At 45.2% G+C, this 23967-nt stretch overlaps 1 protein-coding gene across 2 annotated transcripts in view; it reads right to left on the minus strand.

Moving 5' to 3' along the window:
* Positions 1–16777: 16777 nt before the first annotated feature.
* Positions 16778–23967, minus strand: part of LOC119437574 (snRNA-activating protein complex subunit 4) — a 139954-nt gene continuing 132764 nt past the window's right edge. For both annotated transcript variants that reach the window (XM_037704579.2, XM_037704580.2), the window contains exons 11-12: positions 21449–21618; positions 16778–17667 (exon numbers count right to left, since the gene is read on the minus strand). In XM_037704579.2, the coding sequence (XP_037560507.2) occupies positions 17080–17667; positions 21449–21618 (758 nt within the window). In that variant the 3' untranslated portion in view covers positions 16778–17079. The remainder of the gene's footprint in view (positions 17668–21448; positions 21619–23967) is intronic.

Raw genomic sequence — 23967 nt, forward strand, 5'->3', positions numbered from 1 at the left:
GCTCTCATTTATTACTGTAAGGATATTCTAGGTTCATATGTGATGTCATTGTGATGAGAAAAGAAAGAAGTTAGGCAAGGTTGTCAGCTGCTATGGGGTGTGCTTTATTAGAAAGTGTAGGCTGCATTAGTACCTGTGCGGGTAAAACAGTGTGTTCCCTGATCAGTGAAGCTATTTTAGCCTACAATAGCTGCCTTGAGGCTACTTATTTTGCTTCAATTGTTGGGCGAAGGTATCTTGCTTTCTTAGAAAAATTTTCACAGGGAAGAGCTGCATATTTATAAGGTGCATATGATATCTAAAAGAACATGTAAAGCTTTATTTTAATAGTAAAGCCTTAGCCATCACTAACATCTGTGCTGTATACTGATATGGCGGTACCACGCTTACACCGACGTTGTTTGCAGATAAGCATGCAGGAATGCAGACAATTTTTTTTTCTTTCTTTGAAAATCTTGGTCACAAACATGTCTCATGTACTGGTGAAGTTAAAATTGTCATTGTCCAACATCTCCATGCTACTAAGACTTCAGCTCCATGTGCCAGGTGGCACGTGTGCATGATACCTGAGCACTAAAGAAAGGAAACTCAGGGCTGCCTTAATAATCACCAAAAATTTCTTGCGTATTCTTCTAGTAAACTATTCAAACCTTAGGTTACGTTCACGTACTTCTCCATAGCTTTTGACTGACAACATTCTTTCTACTTTACAGCATATGGTTTCAGGAAAGGCCTTTCGGCTATCACACAACTAGCTATGGAACATCACAGCTTTGAAAAGTTGTGAATAAATCAGGGTTATTATTTCTGATGTTTAATAGTACAAGGGCCTGGAATGACACAAGAGTGCCATGAATGTTTCATGATACATACAATAATTAAATATGGATTGCTATGAATAATAAATATTGGCTGTATACAGGCCTAAAATTACTAGCTGTATAGGAGCCTAAAAGATATATACTGACAAAATTACAAGCCTATAAGTGATGTTTGTTTTTGCTAAAATGCATGAGGAGATGAGAAAAAACATTTGAACTGGTGTGGTCTTCTACCAAGCACTCTGGGCCTTGCCATAGCCCTTATGCAAAAGGGTCTGGAATCCAGTGCGCCATGTACACTGCAGCATTGTAGCTTAAGCCTCCAACTAGAGGCAATGCTATGATTTAAGACTTTGAAGACACTGTATATATCCGGGATACCTACATCATTGAAAAAAGTACATGACACTTTTGTTATTGAAAAGCAGATTGTTGCCGAGGAAAAGGGCTGTGTACACAGGTACACTTTATATCCCATTTTCTGTCACAGCCTATGCAAGGCTGACAGTATTTGTCAAATAAGTACTAAATAAAAATAAAAATATGTCTGTAATAGAAAAAATACATTGTTGTTATGTTGTTTTATGGGTCGACCTTCTATAAACACATGGAGAAGTTAGGTAGTCCCTCCACATTTGTTGCATGTTAATGGCTCACTGATCATCAGAAGGTAAGAATGTGTACATGCCACCCATTTTTAATCTACACATTCCAAATTCCAGCCACCTTGCTTGTCTTTCCAATGGGATGAGGCTGCACTAAGCCAAACAAAACATGCGTCCAAGTGTGTATGCTGCTAACTAGACGTGGTATGCCTGATCGTGTTATCTTGTGGTGAGGTCTAACATGAGAGTGCAGGAGCACCACCGCTCCTTCTCTTCAGCTCGACCACCTTAACATTTGGCCAGTCACTGTCACTCAAGTGGCTGTAACCCCATGCTCAATCACACACTTATGCTTTCCCGTTGTTGGAGATTTATATGAAGAAGACAAAGAATACTTCTTTTTAATGCTCCTGGCGCATGCCTTTCTTCTTCTTCACTTTTTTACTGTTCCAATAAACACCGAACGTGCTATAGACGGTTCTGTGAGTTCTTTCATTCCTAAAACCGGTCATTGTAAAAAATTAATAAGTGAAATAAACAAATGTATTAGTCAGGCTTATTCTGCAACCTTCGTGACCAAGGAATGTGATTATCAAGATGACGTGTGTGCGAGAGTGAAATGATTGGTTGTTACTTTTGTCCCTTCTTTGGTTTTTACATGTCTATTCTACCATGCTCTGTCATTGTTTTGTTATTATGTGGCTTTGTGAATATACTTTTTAAATTTGTTTTTCTTCTTGTTTACTGTTGCCTCGGGACAAGGAAAAGGGAACTCCTATAGGAACTGTCTTATACATAAGACAATGTATATGTATGTATGTATGTATGTATGTATGTATGTATGTATGTATGTATGTATGTATGTATGTATGTATGTATGTATGTATGTATGTATGTATATATATATATATATATACACACACACACACACACACACACACACACCGGATGTTCCACATTAAGTTTTAAGGAATTTTTAAAGATCACCTGTGGCAGGTAGCATCATTCTTATTGAGCTGGGTTATTCGAAGAGGCAGACATAATTAGTAGCATGAGAAATTGAAACACATACTCAACTAATTAACAAAAATTGACTAATGAAGTTCTTAGTTAAATCCTTTACGACACATATTGCAATTTACGAATGGTAGCCGGTGAGTTTGCAAGACGCATCCACTTGAAATGAATAACCAGGATGACACAAGTTTCGAGATATTATTTCCCAAAGTGTGGGATGAAATACATGGGCATTCCAGTTACTTTAGTGCTTCAATGTATGAAACAGCATTTTGGTAAAAAAATAAGTGGAACAACAGTGATTTTTACGGCGAGTTTAAAATAATAATAACTTTATTTCCATCAACTTGGTGGAGGAGGCTGCAAGTAAAAGCTGCTGCAGTAGAGGCAGCTTGACGAGGCCCGCAGCCCCCTTACAGAATATTCGGCAACAACAATTCATACATGTATACACATGTGAATTATACATATATATACCCACATGTACTCACATACACACATCATCATCATCATCAGCCTATTTTATGTCCACTGCAGGACGAAGGCCTCTCCCTGTGATCTCCAGTTACCCCTGTCTTGCGCTAGCGTATTCCAACTTGCGCCTGCAAATTTCCTGACTTCGTCAACCCATCTGGTTTTCTGCCGACCTCGACTGCGCTTCCCTTCTCTTGGTATCCATTCTGTAACCCTAATGGTCCACTGGTTATCCATCCTACGCATTACATGGCCTGCCCAGCTCCATTTCTTGTGCTTAATGTCAACTAGAATATCAGCTATCCCTGTTTATTCTCTGATATGGGGCAGAAACATGGAGGTTAACAAAGAAGCTCGAGAACAAGTTAAGGACTGCACAAAGAGCGATGGAACGAAAAATCTTAGGACTAACGTTAAGAGACAGGAAGAGAGCAGTGTGGATCTGAGAATAAACAGGGATAGCCGATATTCTAGTTGACATTAGACGCAAGAAATGGAGCTGGACAGGCCATGCTGAAATTATGTTGGCTTCCAGAAATAAGTTTATAGTATGGGAGTTGTAGGGGACATTAAAGAGCAGCCGAACAAACTTCTTTTGCAAGACAAGTAATTTATGTAAATTAACAAAAGTAGTTGTACCCCATACCAATAAGCAATAATAGAGGTATGAATAAAAAAGAGAATTATAAATTAGAAGTTTAACTTTAAACGGCAAGAGTGATTTACATTTCCACGTCATGCCAATGACTCTAGATAACTGGATTGTAAGGGCGTCAATATGCTTGTCCCAAAGCAATGTTACTCGAAAACGTTATGCCGAGAGTTTTCATACTAGTAACCATTTCTATTGTTTTGTCCCCATACATAATGTTAACATTTGAATTCACTGGCTTATTTTTAGACCTAAAGAGCACAGCTGTGTTTTTTTATTTATTTCTAATTGGATCATTATTGACCAGTCCCTCAGCTTAGAGAGCATATGAGGTTCGTTTCAGACTCTATATCTGTACAGTTTGTTCCTGAAACAAATATACTGGCGTCATCAGCATACAGGACATATTTCGCACGTAGGTAAATGTTCATTAAATCATTGATATAAGCATTAAAAAGAAGGGGCCCTAAAACACTTCCCTGCAGAACTCCTTTTGAAATAGGCTTCATACTTGAGCAATGCATATCTATCTGAACAAATTGCAGTCTGCTTGCCAGGTAAGATTTAATTAGTGCTAAACAATGACCTTGAATGCCATAGCTGTCAAGTTTTTCAAGCAATGTTAAATGGTGAATATTATCGACTGCTTTGCTAAAATCCACATAGATGCCAAGCACAAGTCTTCTTTTTTTAAACTGGGATAAAATGAATTCCTTTTGTTACAACAGTGCATGTTCGGTAGATTTAAGCTTTCTGAAGCCGAATTGGGCTTCAGAAATTTGATGGTGCATATCTCCAAACTGGTGCCATTCTGGAAATTCTTTCCAAGTGGATGCGCCTCACAAGCTCACTGGCAACAATTCGTAAATTGCAATATGTGTCGTAAAGGAATTATAACTAAGAAACTAATTAGTGAATTTTTGTTAGTTGAATATGTGTTTTGATTTCTCGTGCTACTAATTAAGTCTGCCTCTTCGAATAACCCAGCTCAACGATAAGAATTATGCTACCTGCCACAGGCGACTTTTTAAATTCCTTAAAACTTAATGTGGAACATCCGGTGTGTGTATATATATACATATATATACGAGCGTTTTCCTTCAATACAGGAATTTTTTGTGAATACGGTCCATCTGTTTATTTTCTTCACCTTTCTTTCATCTGTGTTGCATCGTGCTGCCAAGGCATTGCTATAAATCTACAGAAATATGCAGAAGAGAAGGGGGGACCTCACTGCATACTATGAGCGCTAAAATGCCTACATTCTAAGGCAGGGGTTCTCAAGTACAGTCATCCCACGGAACCCTGCTAAGCTCCATAAAGTGCCAAGGAACCCCCCCCCCCCCCCCCCGCCCCCCCCCCCCCCCCGAATTAACCGAATGTCAAGTTATCGAGGGTATCAAGAAAACAATAAACAACTACTTCACTACGTCATCACGCTTCTATTTACTCAATGAATCGCCAAATCTTGTTTCTATTTAGCACAAGACCAGTGCGGAAGCTGAAATTCTCTTCATCTCATGACTGATTACCGCTAGCAGCGGTGAAGGCCTCGCGACATCCTTCGCGGCGCGCGTTTTCATCTGAGACGCACTTTGCACACCAACGGGCGCACATCTCGATTATTTTTTCGCCACTCAGCTGCTCGCCAACAAATTGTCCGTCCATCGCGATGTAGCTGGTGCCTTTTATCTTCGACAGCTTTGCACTGAATCAAAGCGAAACTACTGCTTGCCGCAACCGCTGCGAACGAAACCGCGGCCGCTATCGACGATCATGGACGGCGACTTTACGGTTCAGAAGGCAGACGGCTGACGCACGCACAAAGTCAAAACGAAACTACCATTCGCTGCAAGAAGTGCGGACGAAACTGCGGCCGGTCGCTATCGACGCTGCCACGGGAGGCGACTGCGCAGTTGTGAAGGCACGCAGCCGATGCGCGCATCGAGTGAAAACGAAACTACAATTTGCCGCAACCGCGGCGGACGAAACTGCGGTGGTTATCGACGCGATTAGAGATAGCGACAATCGCGATGTGTATTTCCTCGCAATTTAATTGTACAATTGTTGGTTCTACTAGTAAACGAGCATTACGGAGGCACGCGGCTAGCCGCCAACGCCGTGTTGCGCGCGGCGATCAACGCAAGAATAAAGGCTTTAAAGGTTAGGCACGAAGCGCTTCGGCATTGCTGTCAGTCACGTGCCGCTTACGATCGCCGCTGAGGACCACGGCGATGCGGACTACGCCGATTCGTTTCGGTTGGACGCTACGCCGTTCTTGCTCTTCTGCGGCGCGCATTTGCGGCGCTCCGCGCATTTTTTTCTTCTTTTTTTCCTCCAACGTATACGTCAGTGCGCACACTATCGGCACCGACCCTATCTACAAATAGGAGAAACGCGCATGGTGGTAAGCTACGGCCTCCGAGATTCAAGTGTGAAAGCTTAGGTGCGCTGCCCGTTCTCAGAGGTTGGGTGGCTAAAAGCTGCTTGCGTATTTATTGCGCAGTTCGCGCGTTGCTGTTACGCACTGTGATGTGCTTTTTGACACTCGGGCATGGGTAATGGAGGTTCTTTCGATCAAGCGCACCTCGTGTTTGCCGTTTTAGACACTTGTCGAGAGCGGGACCAGGGAAAATTTATCAGTGGCTCGCGGAACCCCGAGCAGGGGCCTGCGGAACCCGTAGGTTCCGCGGAACCCACTTTGAGAACCCATGTTCTAAGGGGATGCCTGGGCCCCCAGGGCTCAGAATCTGCCAGTGCCGCAAGCTCATTTCATTGTAAGCTTCGGCGAGCAGGCACCGAACACAATTAAGCCATGCACAGATACTTGTGCAACTAGCTTAGTACCATGTTTTTGTGGTTTTTGTATGTTTCCACTACTTTCACTGTGCTAAAGCAGTCAGTGTGTAGTAATAGAGCTTTATGAATGCTTGTGCCTATAATATATTTTATGGCAAAAGTAACTGATTGTGCTTTAGTTGTAAGAATGCTTGTTTGAAGATTAACAGCCTCACATGAAATAAAAAAGTCCCAGTGCTGCAAACAACACTCTTGCTTGTGAGTTTGAGGCGTCAGTGAAAAACTCTGAGCATGCATACTTATATTTCAGTTCTAGATAGTGCAGTCGTATAAATGCAAACCTAGCACATGCTTGGAAGTTTAAGAAATTAGGTGTCACACTCTTTGCACTGCCACTGTCAAGGTGGCAAATGTTTAGCAGGGGTCATTAAACTATTTTTAAGGATCGATATGTCTAAGATCTGGCAGCAATGGTCCTAACATGCATTGTGAATGGCAGTCTGCACGTCGGCCATGTAAATAGATCAGAGTATTCAACATATCCTCTACTACAGTGTGGCAGCGGTGTTCAAGATCTGAGTGAAGTAGTTTAATGATTTGAAAATGTAGAGAGGTCGGCCGGAAAATGGAACATCTGGCCTGCTACTCTACGTAAGGGAAGGGGAAGAAAGAGGGTCACAATGGGGGATGACAATGGGAGGAACGAGGTGAAAGGACACATTGCATAAATGTTATCACAATCGTGAGTCCAGGCCCGTGTCGCCTAAGAAACGTGAAAGAGCACGCATTGTCTCTATCGTCTGCCAACTCTGTGGCCATGCGCCCAGCAAGAGGTCCTCCGACAGTGGTCCATTGTACAAATGCCTCAAGGATCTGAGTGAACTATAGCATAAGTCTACTAAGTGACACACTTGACTGGGGACTGGGAGGTGGGGGAGGGGTGGAATGGGGCTTTGCCAACCACAAACATACACAGACATTTCAGGGAGGGGACGCGTCCATTGTGCCCCTCCCCCCCCCCCCCCCCCCCTCATCCCCCCTGGCTATATGCAACTGACTTTGCTACAGGAGCCGAGCACTTGGAGCACATTTCTTAGTCAACTTTAGGCGATCCCTAAGGCCAGTGGATGGATGGTGTAAGGGTCACTCCAGGCCATAGTCTATAAAGAGATACTTCCTGTGCCCATGTAAGATCACAGGGAGCGAAGCAGACATACCGGGGAAGTAAGGCGCATATATATGTGTACCACCAGAGGTTAGATTTCAGTGTGTAGTGGAGAGCATGGCTATCAAATGGAAGGAATACAGCTAGGTGTCACATATGAGGCAGGTGATTGAGCCAATTGGTCTGCCGAAGTGGTTGAACCAATTCCATATATGCCCTTGTACTCAGTGCACCTCAATAATGAGATGTGAGGAGTTGTAGAGTCTGTAGATTTATTGACAGATTTGTAGCATTTTTAATTGTAACTTAATTGAGGTGCTTCACTGCAGTAAGTAATTGGGCACGTTAAGGCGCTCGAGCGCGCTCTAGCAAGCAGAGTGCACTCTTTTAAACTTAACAGCTAAAAGCGACTTCCGGTGTGTAATTACGGAGCGCGCTCTACGCGCTCCACCCTGGAAACGGTGCGCGAGAGAGCGTGCCTGCACGGCTTCCGGAAAAATGACGTTAAGTTAAGCTTCGAAGGCGTTGCACTCGAGCGCACTCGAGCGTGCTCCTTTGGAGTTCGGAGCGTGCTAACTTAACGTGCCCATTGAGTCTTTTGTCGTAAGTGATCAAGGAGTGATTTGCACTATTGTGATGTTGAGTGCTGTACTGATGGACTTGATGGCATCGTGTGAGGTTTGCAATTCAAATAGTAGCGAGTTGGGCGTTTCAGCCTTGTACATGATGGAATATAACATCAGGGTGAGATGGGCTCACATAGTTTTGCTATGCTCAGCATGTCACAGATGCCCATTTCTGGTAATTCTCACAAGATGCCACAGCGCAAAGTTGCGTCACGTACAAGCTTTTTCCATATCTCGGAATGTAGATAGAGAGAATCTGATGGGCTCAGTGTATACCAATTGTGGTTGATCGTCAACTTGGCCTCCCTAAAGCCACACTGATTAAGGATTAAGTAGCTTAATTTCTAGAAATGCATAGACAGCTATAGTAAGTACCACAGCCATGTAGCTAGCTGCCGAAGATGGATCCCTTGCTTCCTTGAGAAGAGGAATTACAATGGCTTTTTTTAATGCAGTACGAAGATGCCCGCAATGACAGATTTTGTTATAATTTAAAGGATCATTACAGTGTTTCAGGGTGCAATTAAGTGTTTTAATATCCTGTGTATATATAATTAGATCAAGTTCGATCCTGGGGCAGACTTATTACAGAAATTTAAGAAAGCTTTAAGCTCAGAATGATAATGGCATTGTGGAACATACTTGCAGTTGAGTTGTTTTTGTTCAGCCATTTCATATAAAAGAATCTTATAATGTGCATTACTAGAAAACATGTTCAAAATTTGCAGCTCCCACCCTCCCAGGTGAATTCTTTGCCTGGCCTCATAATGTGTTCCCTTAATTGATAATTAGCCAATGGCAAAGCGCGGCTTCGCTTTCGTTTTAGCCTTTCAAGACCACCAAACAAGACCCGCGCCACGACTGAGTCACTTTTCAGTACAGTTTTGAATGCATTTTCAAGATCTCCGGGATCGGCCCAGTTTACTATTACTCTATCGAGAATCGGCTCATTTTACTGAACGATATGCACGAGGACGCGGCTAATCCCGGGGACGCGGGAAAATAAAGCTTCTGAGCTGTGGTGCAGTGCGTGCGCAATGGTGGCTGCCGCATCGGTTTCTCCGCGGTCCGAGTCAGTAATGTTTGCGCAGCTATGATGGCAATAAGACGCACAGCGCTGCAGCAAACGCGGTGTCAAGAGGCCAGTGGATGATCATACTACACAAGAATAGCTTCACTGGTTGCTTCGATCTCGCAAACGACTCGCGGTGACAGACTTAATTTTCCTAAGGTAGACAGCTAGCCAATATGGACCCGACCCTTTGAGGTAACATTCGAGTGACAGTGCAAGGGCTGCAGTTTCACGTATCCGTCACACTGTATGTAAGTATATATTGCGGCGTTCGGTGAATGCTGTAAAAACAGCATGCGGCTGTGTAAACGTCGACATGTAGTGTACGCTTGCAGCGCTTGTTGTCGTCTGCTGCACACATGGTCGCCAAGTGACTTGCGCCTGAGAGAAAACGGGGGAGAAGCGTGCCTGTTCCCTAGGGTTCTCGGGTGCCGCGCGGGGAATACAGTGTGCAAGATGGTCAATAAAATTGCTTTCTTTCTCTGCAGGCACCTAATAGCTAATATAATATTTTTCTGTCTTGTGATACTGAACGCTAACTATTATTATACAGGAACCCATGACTAGTATGGTTGAAAACATTTTGCGATGATGTCCTTAATCAAAATGTGTATATTAATTAATGCGTAAGACAATTTTCTTTCATATCGATGTAAGTTCAACGCGTTGTCTAGTAAGATTTTATATATTTCGCTTGTTTTTAGTTTAATTTATTAAAGTGACGTCACTTCCGTGCGTTGCTGGAGCCGTGTCCGTGTGGACTCGTCTAGAGTGCACTGCGGCACAGGAGACGCTGCCTTACAATTTCAACTATGCTTTACTTGGTTGCCAACTTTCTTGACCTCTTCCTCCATTTTGTATCCACACTTTTCAGGTACGAATACGTGTGCACTTTAGCCGCCCATTATTTTCATTTGTTCCTGAGCCTTTCCTCAAAACTAATTTTCCTCTGTGCTTCTCCGACTTCAAAAGAGGCCGAACCCGTCACACCCTGCATTACCTCATTTGTGGTTTTACCGTGGGCTCCCAAATCCAACCGGCCTGGCAATGGGGCTGTATGCCTCACACCAAATACAAGTAGAGTGACCTAGAATATGGGAGAGTGTCCAAAGCGCCGCGCAAATGGGAGGAGCGAGGACCTTTTTGTGTGAACGCCCGCGCCGCGGCGCTGCTGTACCGGACCCGTGGGCTTTCTCTGCTGCGGAAGCCGCGCCAAGGTGGTGGGCGTCTGCTACGAGCCTGATATTTTGGTTGCTATTAGCCAACATCGCGATAATTTGGGATATATTAAGTACCACGTCACCGCAACGTAATACCGCAGCGACTCACCGCACAGAGAATGTGTTTTCTGGCTGTGAATACGAGTGTTTTGTATATTTCCTTCTAGCTCGCTTGGTCCACGCTTACGCGGCTGTTTGAGTAACGCATTCCGCGCGCTTACTTCATTTAGTTATGCGTGAATGAGCAACGTGAACGTACTGCAGATGAAAATAAGCTGGAAATCGCGATGACAACCAGGAGAACGTGGAAGATGTGGTTAGCTCATGCTAACGCTTTTACACCCTATCGTTCCCTTTCTTTTATTTCGTGCATTCGGTTTGTTTTATAAGACTGCCTTCCGCGCCCTGCTGTTTCTTTATTAAGGCGAAATCATTAACAGGCTCTTGGGAAGCGCAATGTGTCCGTCGGTGGGGCCGCGGTACCAAAAACAAATACAAACCGCGTAACTCTCGCGTCTCGTTCACTTGGTATATATTCCAAAGTATAGCGTGGAGAGGCACAAATGTGTGACTAAGATGACTTATGGGTCATGGCATTACTAACTTGAAATATTTGCATTCACGTCGCGATTAACGACAACAATATCGCGTGTGGTGCAAACCCGCATTTTTCGGCCAGAAATCCCTCTGATGGTGTGGGTGTGACGATAAGAACGTGTTGAATGCCAATCTCGATCCCAGCATGTCGAACATGCTCATATATCATGAAGAACTGCGAGCACAGGTAAAGGGTAATAATAGTAATGATAATTTCTGGGGTTTTACATCCAAAAATCAAAATATGCCTATGAGAAACGCCGTATTGGAGGGCTCCGGTAATTTTGACCGCCTGGGGTTCTTTAACGTGCACCTATGTCTATGTATGTACACAGGTGTTTTATGCATTTCGCCTCCATCGAAATGTAAGCCACCATGGCCGCGAATCAAACACGCGTCTTCGAGTTTAGCAGTCCAGCCTACCAAAGCCACTAAGCTACCACGGCGTGTAGGTAAAGGGCACGGGAGAAATATACGCGGCAAAAAAAAAAAAAAAGACAAACCAAAATAAATGAAACGCGAACAGTGCAACATTGTGTACGTATGCCCAATTTCATAATTACGAGTGAACGTCAGAAAACGAACGTGATGCTTTACGGATGGGCAACTCGTCTTTCGCCTTCTTGTATTGCAAGAGCGCAAACACTAAGCGAATTTTAACATGAAAGTAACTTTAGGAATATTTATTGCGTATGCTCGCTTGTTAGTACACAGCAAATATACTTACTGATAAATATTCACATACTTGTAGTTACGTAATGAAACAGGCAACTAATCACCAGAACATAAACTTCTTATGTTTTACTGATTGAAGGTAACTATTTTAGGGATATGTAGAATCAATAGCGATATTTGTAGTGCATCAAAGATTGCAATATTCAAGACGATTTTCCACTCAATATAAAGCAAGCACAAACATCATCACGCGCCATGAATGCTTGTTAGTTTATGTAAAAAATCACACGTTAAGCAATAACTATTATATATCATGAGAAGTTATGTTGGCAATTTCAGAGAGGATTCACGGATTAATAAAACAAGGCTATTGCTGCAATAACTTTTGCATAAGGCATGAGTGAATAGCTAGGCCAGTAGCTATCTATTCATTTCAATGTAGAAAAATATATATTTGTTCACATTTCTTTATGTTTATTTCTCTATTGGCAGCTGGAATGGCTTTTCTTTCGAATGTCTGAATTTGAAACCAGCTTCGCTCACGGTGAACCTTAAGGTACATCGTGCGCGAAGTTTGTATTGAAGAGTTAGCGTACAGCAAGAATTGTTCGTGTACGCAATCTCTGAAGCGAAATAGGCCAACAATATTGTGGCGTTAGGGCCGTCTCCGCTCCTTCTCTTGTTTCCCTTACACCTTCTCATGGCGCTCTGTTCATAATAAAGTATAGTCGAGGCTAGAAAATTATGAATAAATACATAAGCATATGGCTCTAAACCACTACTGACCGTGAGTGAAATGCGCGTAGTGGTGAGCGAAGTGGTCACTGCACGCACGTAAGTATTTCACTTGACTGCGTGAGTAATTTACTTTTTTCATTACTCTTATTCTTGCAAGCATGGTGCTATTGCCCGCGTACCCATGCGAATAAAGTTTTTTTTTTTACGTTATTTCCTTGCGCGGGCTTATTTAGTGCGTTTCTACGCACGCACAGTTACCGTAATACCGTTCCCGAACTCTAGCACCGGAGCTAGGCCGCGCTGATGAGTTTGAAACGTTAGTTTTTGCATTATCTTGCTGCCCAAGTACAAAGAAACGCTCAAAGATGGGTAAACTCCATGCAGCACCACACTGTTAAAGTTAAATACAGTTTAAGTGCTTTGCGTGGAAAATGAACGCAAAAAACTACAGCGTGTAGCAGACGACCCTCGCTTCCCGCGCGCTTCGCAAGCGCGAAAAGCCCACGGGTCCGGAGCAGCAGCGGCGCGGAGCGGCAGTTCACAGAAAAAGGCCCTTGCCGGAGCCGGCGCTTTGGACACTCTCCCACATTCTAGGTCACTCTAATACAAGTAGTCTTTGGTGTGTGGCTGTTATCACTTACATCAGCCGAATCGGCATGCGGCAGCTGCCCTTGCGCCGTGTGCCACATTTTCTTCTTTCCCACCTCCTCCCCCCCCCCCCTTTTCTATATATTTCCGAGACGACAATAAAACGTCGCATTATGCCTGGAAACGCTGTCTGATTTCCTTCCGGATGTACGGACTTTCCCAGCGGCTCGGCAACAGTGGCAACGAATGTGGGATTGAAACAAGCGAAGGTTCCTGCAGGACCTGACAACCGCCCGGAACCAACGCCAGCCATGGCCCACAAGCTACCAGACTTCGACGATACGAGAGATAAGTGGCAACCCTACATTGTAAAAATCGAAGCGTACTTTGAAGCTAACAGTATCACCGAAGATGCGAAGAAAAGAGCCTTGCTTGTTGCCGCGCTCGGAACTTCGACAGTTGAAGTATTATGTGGAAAAGTTGCACCCCTACCGCCAAGTTCTTTGAGCTACAATGAGGTTGTGACGACCTTAAACAGCTACTATAACCCACAGCCGAATGAAATTACCGAGCGGTTCAAGTTCTATCATCGCTGTCAGCAAGAGGGAGAGCCTATGCACGCATTCATTGTGGCCGTACGCCAAATGGCGAATAATTGCCAATTTGCATCAATGTTGGACAACATGCTAAAGGGTCTGCCAGGTACCCAAGCGTATCTAGATGATGTTCTAATAGCAGACACCGCCGGGGATCAGAATGCTAATGTTGAAGCGGTACTTCATCGTTTCAAGGAGCATGGCATCAAGCTTCGTGCCGACAAATGTAGATTTTCTGAGTCATCAGTAACCTATCTTGGTCACCGCATCGACGCAGAGGGATTGCATCCGCTAGAAAAAAATGTTGACGCTATAAGGCTAGCTCCGGCCCCACGAAACGTCACCGAATTGCGGTCAATTCTTGGCATGATAACATTTTACAACAAGTTCTTGCCGAATCTGTCTACGTTGCTCGCGCCGTTATATCGGCTTTTAGAGAAAGGAGCAAAATGGGTTTGGGGCAAGAAAGAAGAGCGAGCTTTCGAAGAGGCCAGGAATAAGCTGTGCGCTGCGCTGGTCTTAACACATTTTGACCCAAAACGGGAGCTACTCTTGGAATGTGATGCTTCGCCGCATGGCGTCGGTGCAGTGCTTTTTCATCGCATAGATGGCGAGAACAGACCGATTGGATTTAGATCTCGGACATTGACCGTAGCCGAAAGGAAATACTCCCAGATCGAACGCGAGGCCTTAGCGCTAGTATACGGAGTTACTCGGTTCCGTGATTACCTCCTGGGACGTGAATTCACGCTGGTCACTGATCACCGCCCCTTGCTAGGCCTTATGGGGGCAGATCGCCAGACCCCGGCTATGGCCGCTGCAAGAATTCAAAGGTGGGCTCTGTTGCTGGGAGCTTACAAGTATAAATTTATGTTTAAACCCGGCAAACTGATGCTCAACTCGGATGCACTGAGCCGTTTGCCACAAATGTTGCAGGCGCCGGAACCAGCAGTTGAAGAATGCGATGACATGGTGCTCGCCATCGACGGATGGGACCATCCCGCGGTGTCACGCCAGGAGTTGAAAGCACTGACAGCAGCAGACGAGATGTTATCAAGTGTTTGCCGGTATGTTATCGGGGGTTGGCCATCACCACGGCCTGTAGGAAACGTGGCACTGTCCGAATACTACAAACGGCGACATGAATTGTCCGTGGAAGGAGGGTTACTGTTCTGGGGCCATCGGGTAGTAATCCCCAAAGATGCTCGTGGGAGGTTGTTAAAACTGTTACACGAGGCCCACCAGGCAGTTTCAACCATGAAGACCGTGGCAAGGTCTAGTTTCTGGTGGCCCGGTCTTGACAAAGCCATTCAGCGTGTCGGGGATGAATGTCGCAGCTGTGTACAAGCTTTACCCATGCCACCGACACAGGAGCCTGTAAGCTGGCCCAGTACGAACGAGAAATGGTCGCGACTGCACATAGACTTCGCGGGGCCCGTTAATAACACCATGCTTCTGATTATTGTGGACTCGCACAGCAAGTGGATAGAAGCTATACCGATGCGCCAGGCCACTGCTAAAAACACCGTGGACGCTCTTAGGGCGTTGTTTAGCAGATTCGGACTGCCTCGTACCGTGGTCTCGGATAACGGCACGCCATTTACCGCGTCAGAGTTTGACCGTTTTATGGTGCGAAACGGTATCACGCACATTCGCACGCCGCCTTATCATCCACAGAGCAATGGATTGGCAGAACGCGCCGTCAGAACTATAAAGGACGGTTTAAAGAAAATGACTGGAGTGGATCTCGGGATTGCGCTGGCTAGAATTTTGTGCAAGTACCGGAACGCGCCACAGCCTTCGGGGTTGTCTCCATCAGAATTGCTTTTGGGGTACAAGCTGCGGACGAGACTAGACATGTGTTTTCCACCCAGGAAACAGACAGAACATCGGCGGAAACCCACCGACGACACTACCTGGAGTTTCGCCCCAGGCGACACCATCTACGTCCGCAACTACGGAGTCGGGGACAAGTGGACACCTGGTAAAGTCAAGTCTACCACAGGTGCCCGGTTGGTGCCTGTTCAGACGGATGAAGGTGTGGTTCGCAGACACACGGATCAAGTGCGCAAGCGTTCTGCCGACACATCCGGGACCCCATCCGCCGAACCCCAGGACGACCCGATGCCCACAGAGGAGAGGGCGCTGGATTCCAGTACCACGTCGGACGGCTCAGAAGCCCCGCCCCAACTGCGGCGTTCCACTCGTACGAAGAAGCCGGTAGAGCGCTACGGTTATTAAGGGGAAAGGAATGTTATCACTTACGTCAGCCGAATCGGCATGCGGCAGCTGCCCTTGCGCCGTGTGCCACATTTTCTTCTTTCCCACCTCCTCCCCCCCCCTTTTCTATATATTTCCGAGACGACAATAAAACGTCGCATTATGCCTGGAAACGCTGTCTGATTTCCTTCCGGATGTACGGACTTTCCCAGCGGCTCGGCAACAGTGGCATACAGCCCCATCTAGTAGCTTTTCAAGAAGATGCAAACCAGAGCAAGATATATCGCGTCTCGGGAGAAATAAGGAAACCGTTGAAGGAGAGGAAGAAGCAATACAAAAAGAAGACGGCGTTCATTGCTTTCACATGTCTGCATGTGTATAGTTTCCGCAAAAGTTTTTTGTTAATAAAATCCACATCCAAAAAGCTTTCAAGTGCTTTTGTGTTAATGTTTTGTTTAACAGTCTGAAGTTGACGTTAGTTTACTAATGGGGGTCAACCCTTTGGTTAAGGTGTCTTTTAGCTGTGCAATTCTTTTACCTAATAGATCAACCAGACTAGTGGCCATCCTCCATGTCACAGCATGGTAATTAAATGTGCTTAGCAAACATGTTAACAAAATACAATGTAGAAATGCTGGGTGTAGAGCTACAGAATAGGCACGAAAAATACAATATTTTGGTAAAGAAGTCATCAGTGTTGACAAGGGAACTTTTTGTTTCTTTTAACTTTTTGCAGTTGTACATTTTGCTAAGAATTTCAGTTTCGATTTCATAGGCCTTTGGGTACACCCATAAAGTATATGTTGTGCATTTTTACCTGTTTACAAAGCAGTGATGCATTAGCAGCTCGTCTTTTGCGAGCGCGCAAGCCGCGACACCTTTCGAAAACTACGCTGCCCTAAATCATTTGAATCAAAACAGAAGCACATTTAATATTCGTTCATACATGTTCATACATGTAGGTGCTTGCAAGAAAGCATAACTTGAGAACTGTGTTTAATGTATTATACAGCTGCCAATAAATGCAATAAAAGACAACACTGCTGGTTAGTTAGCTTTTTGCTAACTAACCAGCAAATCGTAAGCAATCGTAAGCAGACAGATGCTGGGTGTAGAGCTACAGAATAGGCACGAAAAATACAATATTTTGGTAAGGAAGTCATCAGTGTTGACTAGGGAACCTTTTGTTTCTTTTAACTTTTTGCAGTTGTAGCTTATGCATCCACGGCAGGGCGGGGTGCATGAGAGGCCAGCACTGTGCCGTCCTCCCCTGCAGTGCCACCGGTGCCGTCCTCCCCTGCAGTGGCACCAGTGGGCTCCGGTACGGCACCAGACACAGCTGCCGCTGCAGCCAGTCGCTTGCGCTCCTTCCACTTCTCCTTCACCCATGGCTTCTTCAGCTTGGACTTCGTGCGGTAGTACTTCTTACGTGTCTTTTGAGTGTTGGCTGGGAGCTCCACTGTCTCGGGAACGTTCAGGGTGTCCATAAGCGCAGGCCAGAAAAAGTATGAAATGAAGCGTGCCTGCAGCACGTCATAGTTGCTTCGGAAGGCTCGTAGCTGCTCACACCGACTGCATGGCTGCTGCGAAGCTCTGTTGCCGACAGACGAGAGGTCATCTTCCAGAAGGCTCGTGGACGTGCACTCAGTGCAGCGGATGTCGTCAACGCTGTTTGCATCGAGAGCTGCCGAGAGCTCAGGAAACGCAGTGCCTGAGCTCTCGGCCTGCAGTGCTGGCAAGGAATCAGCAAGGTTGCCATTGGCAAAACGATCTACAAGGCGTCCATAGGTAGCCACTGTGGTCTGCAACAAACAAAGGTGGACAAAAAAAGCTTTCTCAGTGCTTCTTTAAACTTGTAATGGGCATACCTGGCACTGCCAGATAACCTCCCCTAGAAATGGACGATGTCACAGGGCTTGATAGGTTGGACTAAAGTCTCACAAAAGTAGCTTTCCCACAAATTAGCTGGCCAACCAAACATTTAATTTACTTCGCAGTATCCAATAATTCGTTGTATCCGTGTTCATTAAACTGAGGTTCGACTGTACTTATTGTCTGTCCATCGTCATCACTCTCAGACATCACTTTATTGCATTCTATGAAGAACCATGACATGTCGTCCTTCGTACAGTCCATACCGCACTTGATATTAAGCATTCATCAAACTCCTCAACAATGACAAACGGTATGGTTAGAGTGTACTAGAATATTATGAGTGGCGCACCGGCCGCTGTGGAGAAGGCCTTTTTGTGTAGAAAAGTAGTGGCGGCACTGTAGTCGACCACTCTTGAAAGCATCGTCCAACCTCGCAGGCAGCTGTCTGCCGGTGCGTTTGCAGAAACGGCGAGTTTCCACAAAAGGAACGTAGAAATTGATGTTTCACCACAACTGAACTACATTCCTGTCCCGGCTACATCTGTGCCAGGCGAGCACCTTGCATGCTCGGAGAGGGTTTTTTTTATGACGCGCGAATTGATTGTAAGACGATTGGCAGTGGTGAAGCGCGACAATAACCTTATTCTAGAAAACCGCATTATTAACCTACTGCTTGGAAATTGGATGAAACGTCGCTATTGGAGTGATCAATGCCCGTCATTCATTGTATTGCCTGCTTAATTATAAATTTTCCCGTACAAAATGCATGCTAATGAGCACACTGGAGCGTGTGAGCACTATTGCAATAATAAATGCATTGTCACGTGGTAGTGACGGTCGAGAACACAGTAGTAAAACTGTGAATGGCAAAACTAACTCTTCAGTGGGTGAACCTGCGCCCAGAAAAACCGGCTACACTCAAAACACAATGATAGTGGCAAACAGTTGAAAATCTGATCAGCGGGTCGAACGCGTCGGCTTTTATACACGAGTCTTTCTCTACGCATGAGTCATCGAAGGTTCCAGAGTAATTGTTGGTGCCGGCGTGTCTTCCAGAAAGTACTGCACAATTCCTGTCACGCATACGTGCAATCAGATTACGCAAGGTTCAGTGACAACAAGCAGCGGATAGAACCGTCGATAAAATTCAAGAAACTTCCCAATACATGCGTCCTGCGCGGAGCGATAGCATTTGTTAGACAGTGAAGCGTAGTCACCCGAGAAAAATGAGTACACGTTTCAGTATAATTTTTAATTTAGTTGCAATTCTGCCGAAGGCTATTGGTAAATATTATCTGTAATCAGAATCCTTATTCGAACTGCAAGAAGTTTACACCTACCTCCTATACCTTAATGCATGCGAAAAAAAGATCAATTTGCTCGGCATCCACTGCACCGTTCTTGATAGGGTTTGTTTCATTTTGAAAGAAAACTTTCAAATGATCAAAGTGTAGGAAGCAGAATGTTTATTAAAGCTTTAAATCTTTTTCATGCAAATATCGTGAAACTAAAACAAAAGCCAAGCATCAAATTTAACTAAGTACTACACAAAAATGTCACAAATTTTTATACTGCAATATTCTACTGGGATATCTACAGCGCGCAAAATTGATGTATTATACACTATTTCCTAGCAGTAAATTTCCAAAATGTGCGTAAACATCGTAAGTATTTCTTCTAAGCTGTACATTGATATTTCTGCTCGAGATGCTTCAACAGATGCAGTTCACACAACTGCGATATCTGTTGTAAAGTCTATTTACAGATTTCTAAGCTTTGTTTCTTTTGTGGGTCTCTGTAGAGGGAGTAGAGCGTCTTAAATTCTGCTGCACACAGTTGCTTTACTTCTCTCTTAAATGCAACAAATTTTGCCTTTCAGACGCAAACTGACGCCGTTTCGTCAGTGACTGTGGTGCCGGTGTTTTATTGGTTACATATCAAGGCACATTCGGCAAAATAGTCGGCACCCCTCTGTTCGGTTATGCGCACGTAGTCTCTCACGATGAAATGAGGCTCAAAGTGAAGCAAGCTCACACGCAGTGCAATCAGTGCCGACGAGCTTATTAAGTCTGCACCCATTTTTCTCCCACACAAGTCGTAGCTCTTCATTTCTGGGAGCTTTAAAGAGCGTTACCTTGTGGCTTTGGTCCGTGCAAGCGAACCCAGTCTTGCACCCGGGTGCATAGTAATGATTTAAACGCTGCTTTATTGCCCCCCCCCCCCCTTTTTTTTCAGTCACAAATGTGCAACAGGGCTTGCACGCACCCATTACAGGCCGGAGTGCGCCAACTTGCTTTAAGAGTGTGCAAGGCGGCTTCGGTCGCGCCACTCAATAGTTCTAGTACACTATTATGGTGGTCCACACTGGTTCTGTCGCCATCCATGGTCGCCATCTTGTGATGGCAATGGTGATGACATTGGCTAGGATATGGTAGGCTGTTCAAAATGCAGTTTTGGATTCGTATCACACTGCACCAACAGAATTTTCTCAAAAAAAAAAAAAGGTATGTTATAAGCGAACAATTACTGTAATAATTGTTGACTACCATTTTCACTTTAATATTATCTTAGGGCAGGCCAAAACTAGGCATTTTTTGACAGGAGAGGACGTTTGTTGGATGCATTGGCTGTCTTCCAAATGTCGCCAATGCGGACACTACTGCTATTGGAATGACCATTGTGGTCACCATTGAAGTCGGGCACGAGCGTGGTGACCAGCCAAGTTTAAATTATCTAGCGAAGGCTAATTTCGGCCAGCGCCTTGTCGGGATTGAACTAGCCGAAAAACAGAATTACCCCGTGTCAAATTAAAGGAAGTCTACTGTATTAGGTTTCACAAGCTTTCACACTGTTGGAATGCACTTCACAAACTATAATGACTCCTTTAACATCTCCTCACTTTTTCCCAAAAATACACTTACAACAAGGTCCACTTGCTGCCCCAAAGACTACGTTTTAGTGGAGGTTTAGCATGTGGAACTAGACCTCTGTCTGCCAGTCTGTACTGGCAAATAAGACAGCAAATAAGAAGCTTCACAAGAAGGAAGCACCTTTTACAGGGAGGGTTCTTTATTTTGCTCTTTTTTTAAAGATCAAACAGCTTGAATGTGTTCTGCTTCTCTGTACACCCCACCATCTATACACTTCAAAATTATGTAAGATAGGCTAGTTTGCTGCTGGCTTGATGGAACATGATTATAACGGCACGTGTAAGGACGGGACACTAAAAGAATGAAAGAAAGAGGACTCGACAATTGTCCTCCGTGCATTCTTTCTGTGTCCGTCCTCAAACATGCCGTTATAACTATGTTCCATCAATATTAGACATCAATTGATAGCTTTCTGTGTGTCCAAACCTACACATTGCAAATTTTGTGTTGGCAAGTTAACACCAAGAAAAGCTAAGTACACAACACAAAGGGTGACTGTAAAGGAGCCCCGTGACATTTTCTAAACAGCATACAGTCATGCAATGCGGTCATGATGTTCTTTCACAGGACATTTAGAGCCAGACTCACACAGCATACAGTCATGCAATGCGGTCATGATGTTCTTTCACAGGATATTTAGAGCCAGACTCACTGTGGCTCAACTGATAACCATGGGCAACAAACCTAGTGGCTTGACTGATAAGACAGACCTCGTCTTTCAGAGTTGTAAAAATTCCTTCATTTCAAAACAGGGCCAGCAAGTAATGAGGGAACGCACCTCATTGGGTGGCAGCAGGGGCAGCACGAGGTTGGCATCGTTGGGCTGGAATTCATCTGGCACGCCAAGCACCTCCTTGCGGAAGAACTCTTCGAAGGTGGGCACGGTGCCCGCTTGTTCAATGTCGGGATCCACAGGTGGCCTCGGCAAGCCATGCAGATCATGCAGCACTGCCAGGAAAGAAAGAATGTGCCAGTGCTGCCAAATATGACTTCACTGATACATAATTCCAGTTCTCGCAAAGAGCATGTTTTAATAGTGCATTCAATTAAATATCGATTCAGTGAAATCATTCGTCAGAAGTGCAGTGTTTCAGCATGACATACAACAGGACATACTGATGGAAAAAGAGCCACTGATGTAGGGACTCTGGACCGGGGAGACAGTTGGGGACCATCCCCGCTCCCCCATGCGTGTCATGGCCCCGTCTACTGCATGTTGCCAGCATGTCAAATAAACAAAGTTGGTCATCAATTCATCCCTCCCCATGTCTTGACGTGCTATTTGCCCCTTCTCAGCGATGATGCCGGCGGGTCAAATGGGCAAAAAGCGGTGTTTGATCTAACCTCTGACATGTCGGGGACAAAATTAGGCAAGGACCCCACATGCGGAGCTGCCCAACTTGAAGCCCGAGTTTTCAGTGAGCAGTACAGGTCCGTTCATTAAACTATTCTTCAAGCAACTTTCTTCTCGCAGTGTCTGGACTGTCTAGAACATGTGCAAAACAATTGCAGCGGTAGCGCTATACTGAGATGCAAACAAGTAACGAGCAGAGTATTGTGCAACCACTACACTGCACATAACTTCGCTTGAGTATAATACTGGCATGGCACTACTGACAACGTGTGCAAATAACTAAAGTAGACGTGTACAATGACAGTATCCGTTTGCTTGGCGGAGTATGTAACACCACACTACGGTGTCAATGTGACTGTCTACCTGGTCAAACCTCCACCACAAAGAGCAACCTCAATTACTGTAAATAAATGTGATGTCACGACGATTATCTTCCTGCTTTTATTTTATTCCCACTCTTCGGTGATTGCAAACACATACTAAACATATATGCGCACCATGTTCTCTGAGAAGGACTATATGTCAACAGTTTGACCAGATATGACAAGATCGCAGGTGGAAAGAGGTGCGCAATCTTGCGTAACCCGGCCACTTGCATTCGGTGCGCTCGGCATCGCGCTGTCTTTGCTGCAATGAAAAAAAAATCGCTAGACAATAAAATTGTGAGGCGTAATACTGCGCAAACGCTCATGAAGACTACAAACTTTTGTTAACCAATCATGTTGGTGCGCGGTTTAAGTTGCAGCAAGCGACCGGCACGTTGCAGATACGACGCACCTGCGCGGGCACCGTTACTGCTGTATCCTGAAAGCGATCTGCGACGTGCGCGTAGTGCGCGCCCGCGCGGACCTTATCGTCAAAATGATGTGATGTTGACAAAGTGCGCCTAGTGCCAGTAGCTTCGTATGCGCTGTGCCTTCGTTTAGTTCGCGTTGAAGCGAGAGACAGCGCAAAGGTTAATTCGCTCGCTGCTGCTGCTGCATTTCCGTTGCTGCACCTTTCGGGCAAAACTGCGGCTTTTTCTTTCTTTTTTTTCACGGTCCCTTGAAAAACGTATCAACGGGACGTTTTCTTCTTGTCCAAATCGTCAACGATCGCCTTCTGAAAGGCGTATAAGTGCGCGCATGTGATCTTGGGAATGCTTTCGCACGCCACTGAACGCCTGAGCAAGTCGAGTGCAGGGAGCGTTTTCCCCGACGGAGCTACGCCGCAGTCGTCGTTGCAGCATTAGTCCTCGTCTAATTTCTCGCTAAGCATCGGCTAGGCTGTGATGTGGTCCAGTCCGCTCGACGTGGGGACCAATGAGAGATTGCGCAGCCGCGTGACGTAGTCGGTTGCTTGGCGACTATGGATCTCGCCCAGATACCCCTGTGCCGGCTTGTCTGTGCCAGTGGCCCCGCTGGCTCGGCCGCCGCCGCTGTTGCTCACGCGTTCGTATGATCCGTAGCGGCGCGGCAACACGTTCGGAACAGCCGATTTTTTTCCTATTGTGAGCAATGTATTTCGGCCGGGGAATGTTACGAATTCGTATCACACCGAAATTCGTACCAGCTGGGTTCGTATCACCGGGGTTTTACTGTATCACGTCAAACACTTGCCTTTGCTTTGAGTTGTTGATAAATTCGACTTCGCCCTGCCATCTGCTAGCCGCCTGGTTAGCTCAGATGGCAGAGCGCCTGCTCTGGAAAAGCGGTGGTCCCGGGTTAGAGTCCAGGACCAGGATGAAGTTTTCTTCAACTGTGAGGCTTTCCTTTGTAGAAAATCGCTATGATTGGGTGGATGTCTCATTTTCCCTTTAATTAACTGAGCTTCGTGTGACGACAAGGAGGATTGATAACCCAAAGATTTCGCTTGTAAACCGATGCATTACTTTATCATTACTTGTATACACGGTGTTTCATTTTAGCTGCACCAAATTTTAAAAAATTGCCTGTGGCAGATAG

This window comes from Dermacentor silvarum, chromosome 1 (assembly GCF_013339745.2).
Source record: "Dermacentor silvarum isolate Dsil-2018 chromosome 1, BIME_Dsil_1.4, whole genome shotgun sequence".
Taxonomy (NCBI): Eukaryota; Metazoa; Arthropoda; class Arachnida; order Ixodida; family Ixodidae; genus Dermacentor; species Dermacentor silvarum.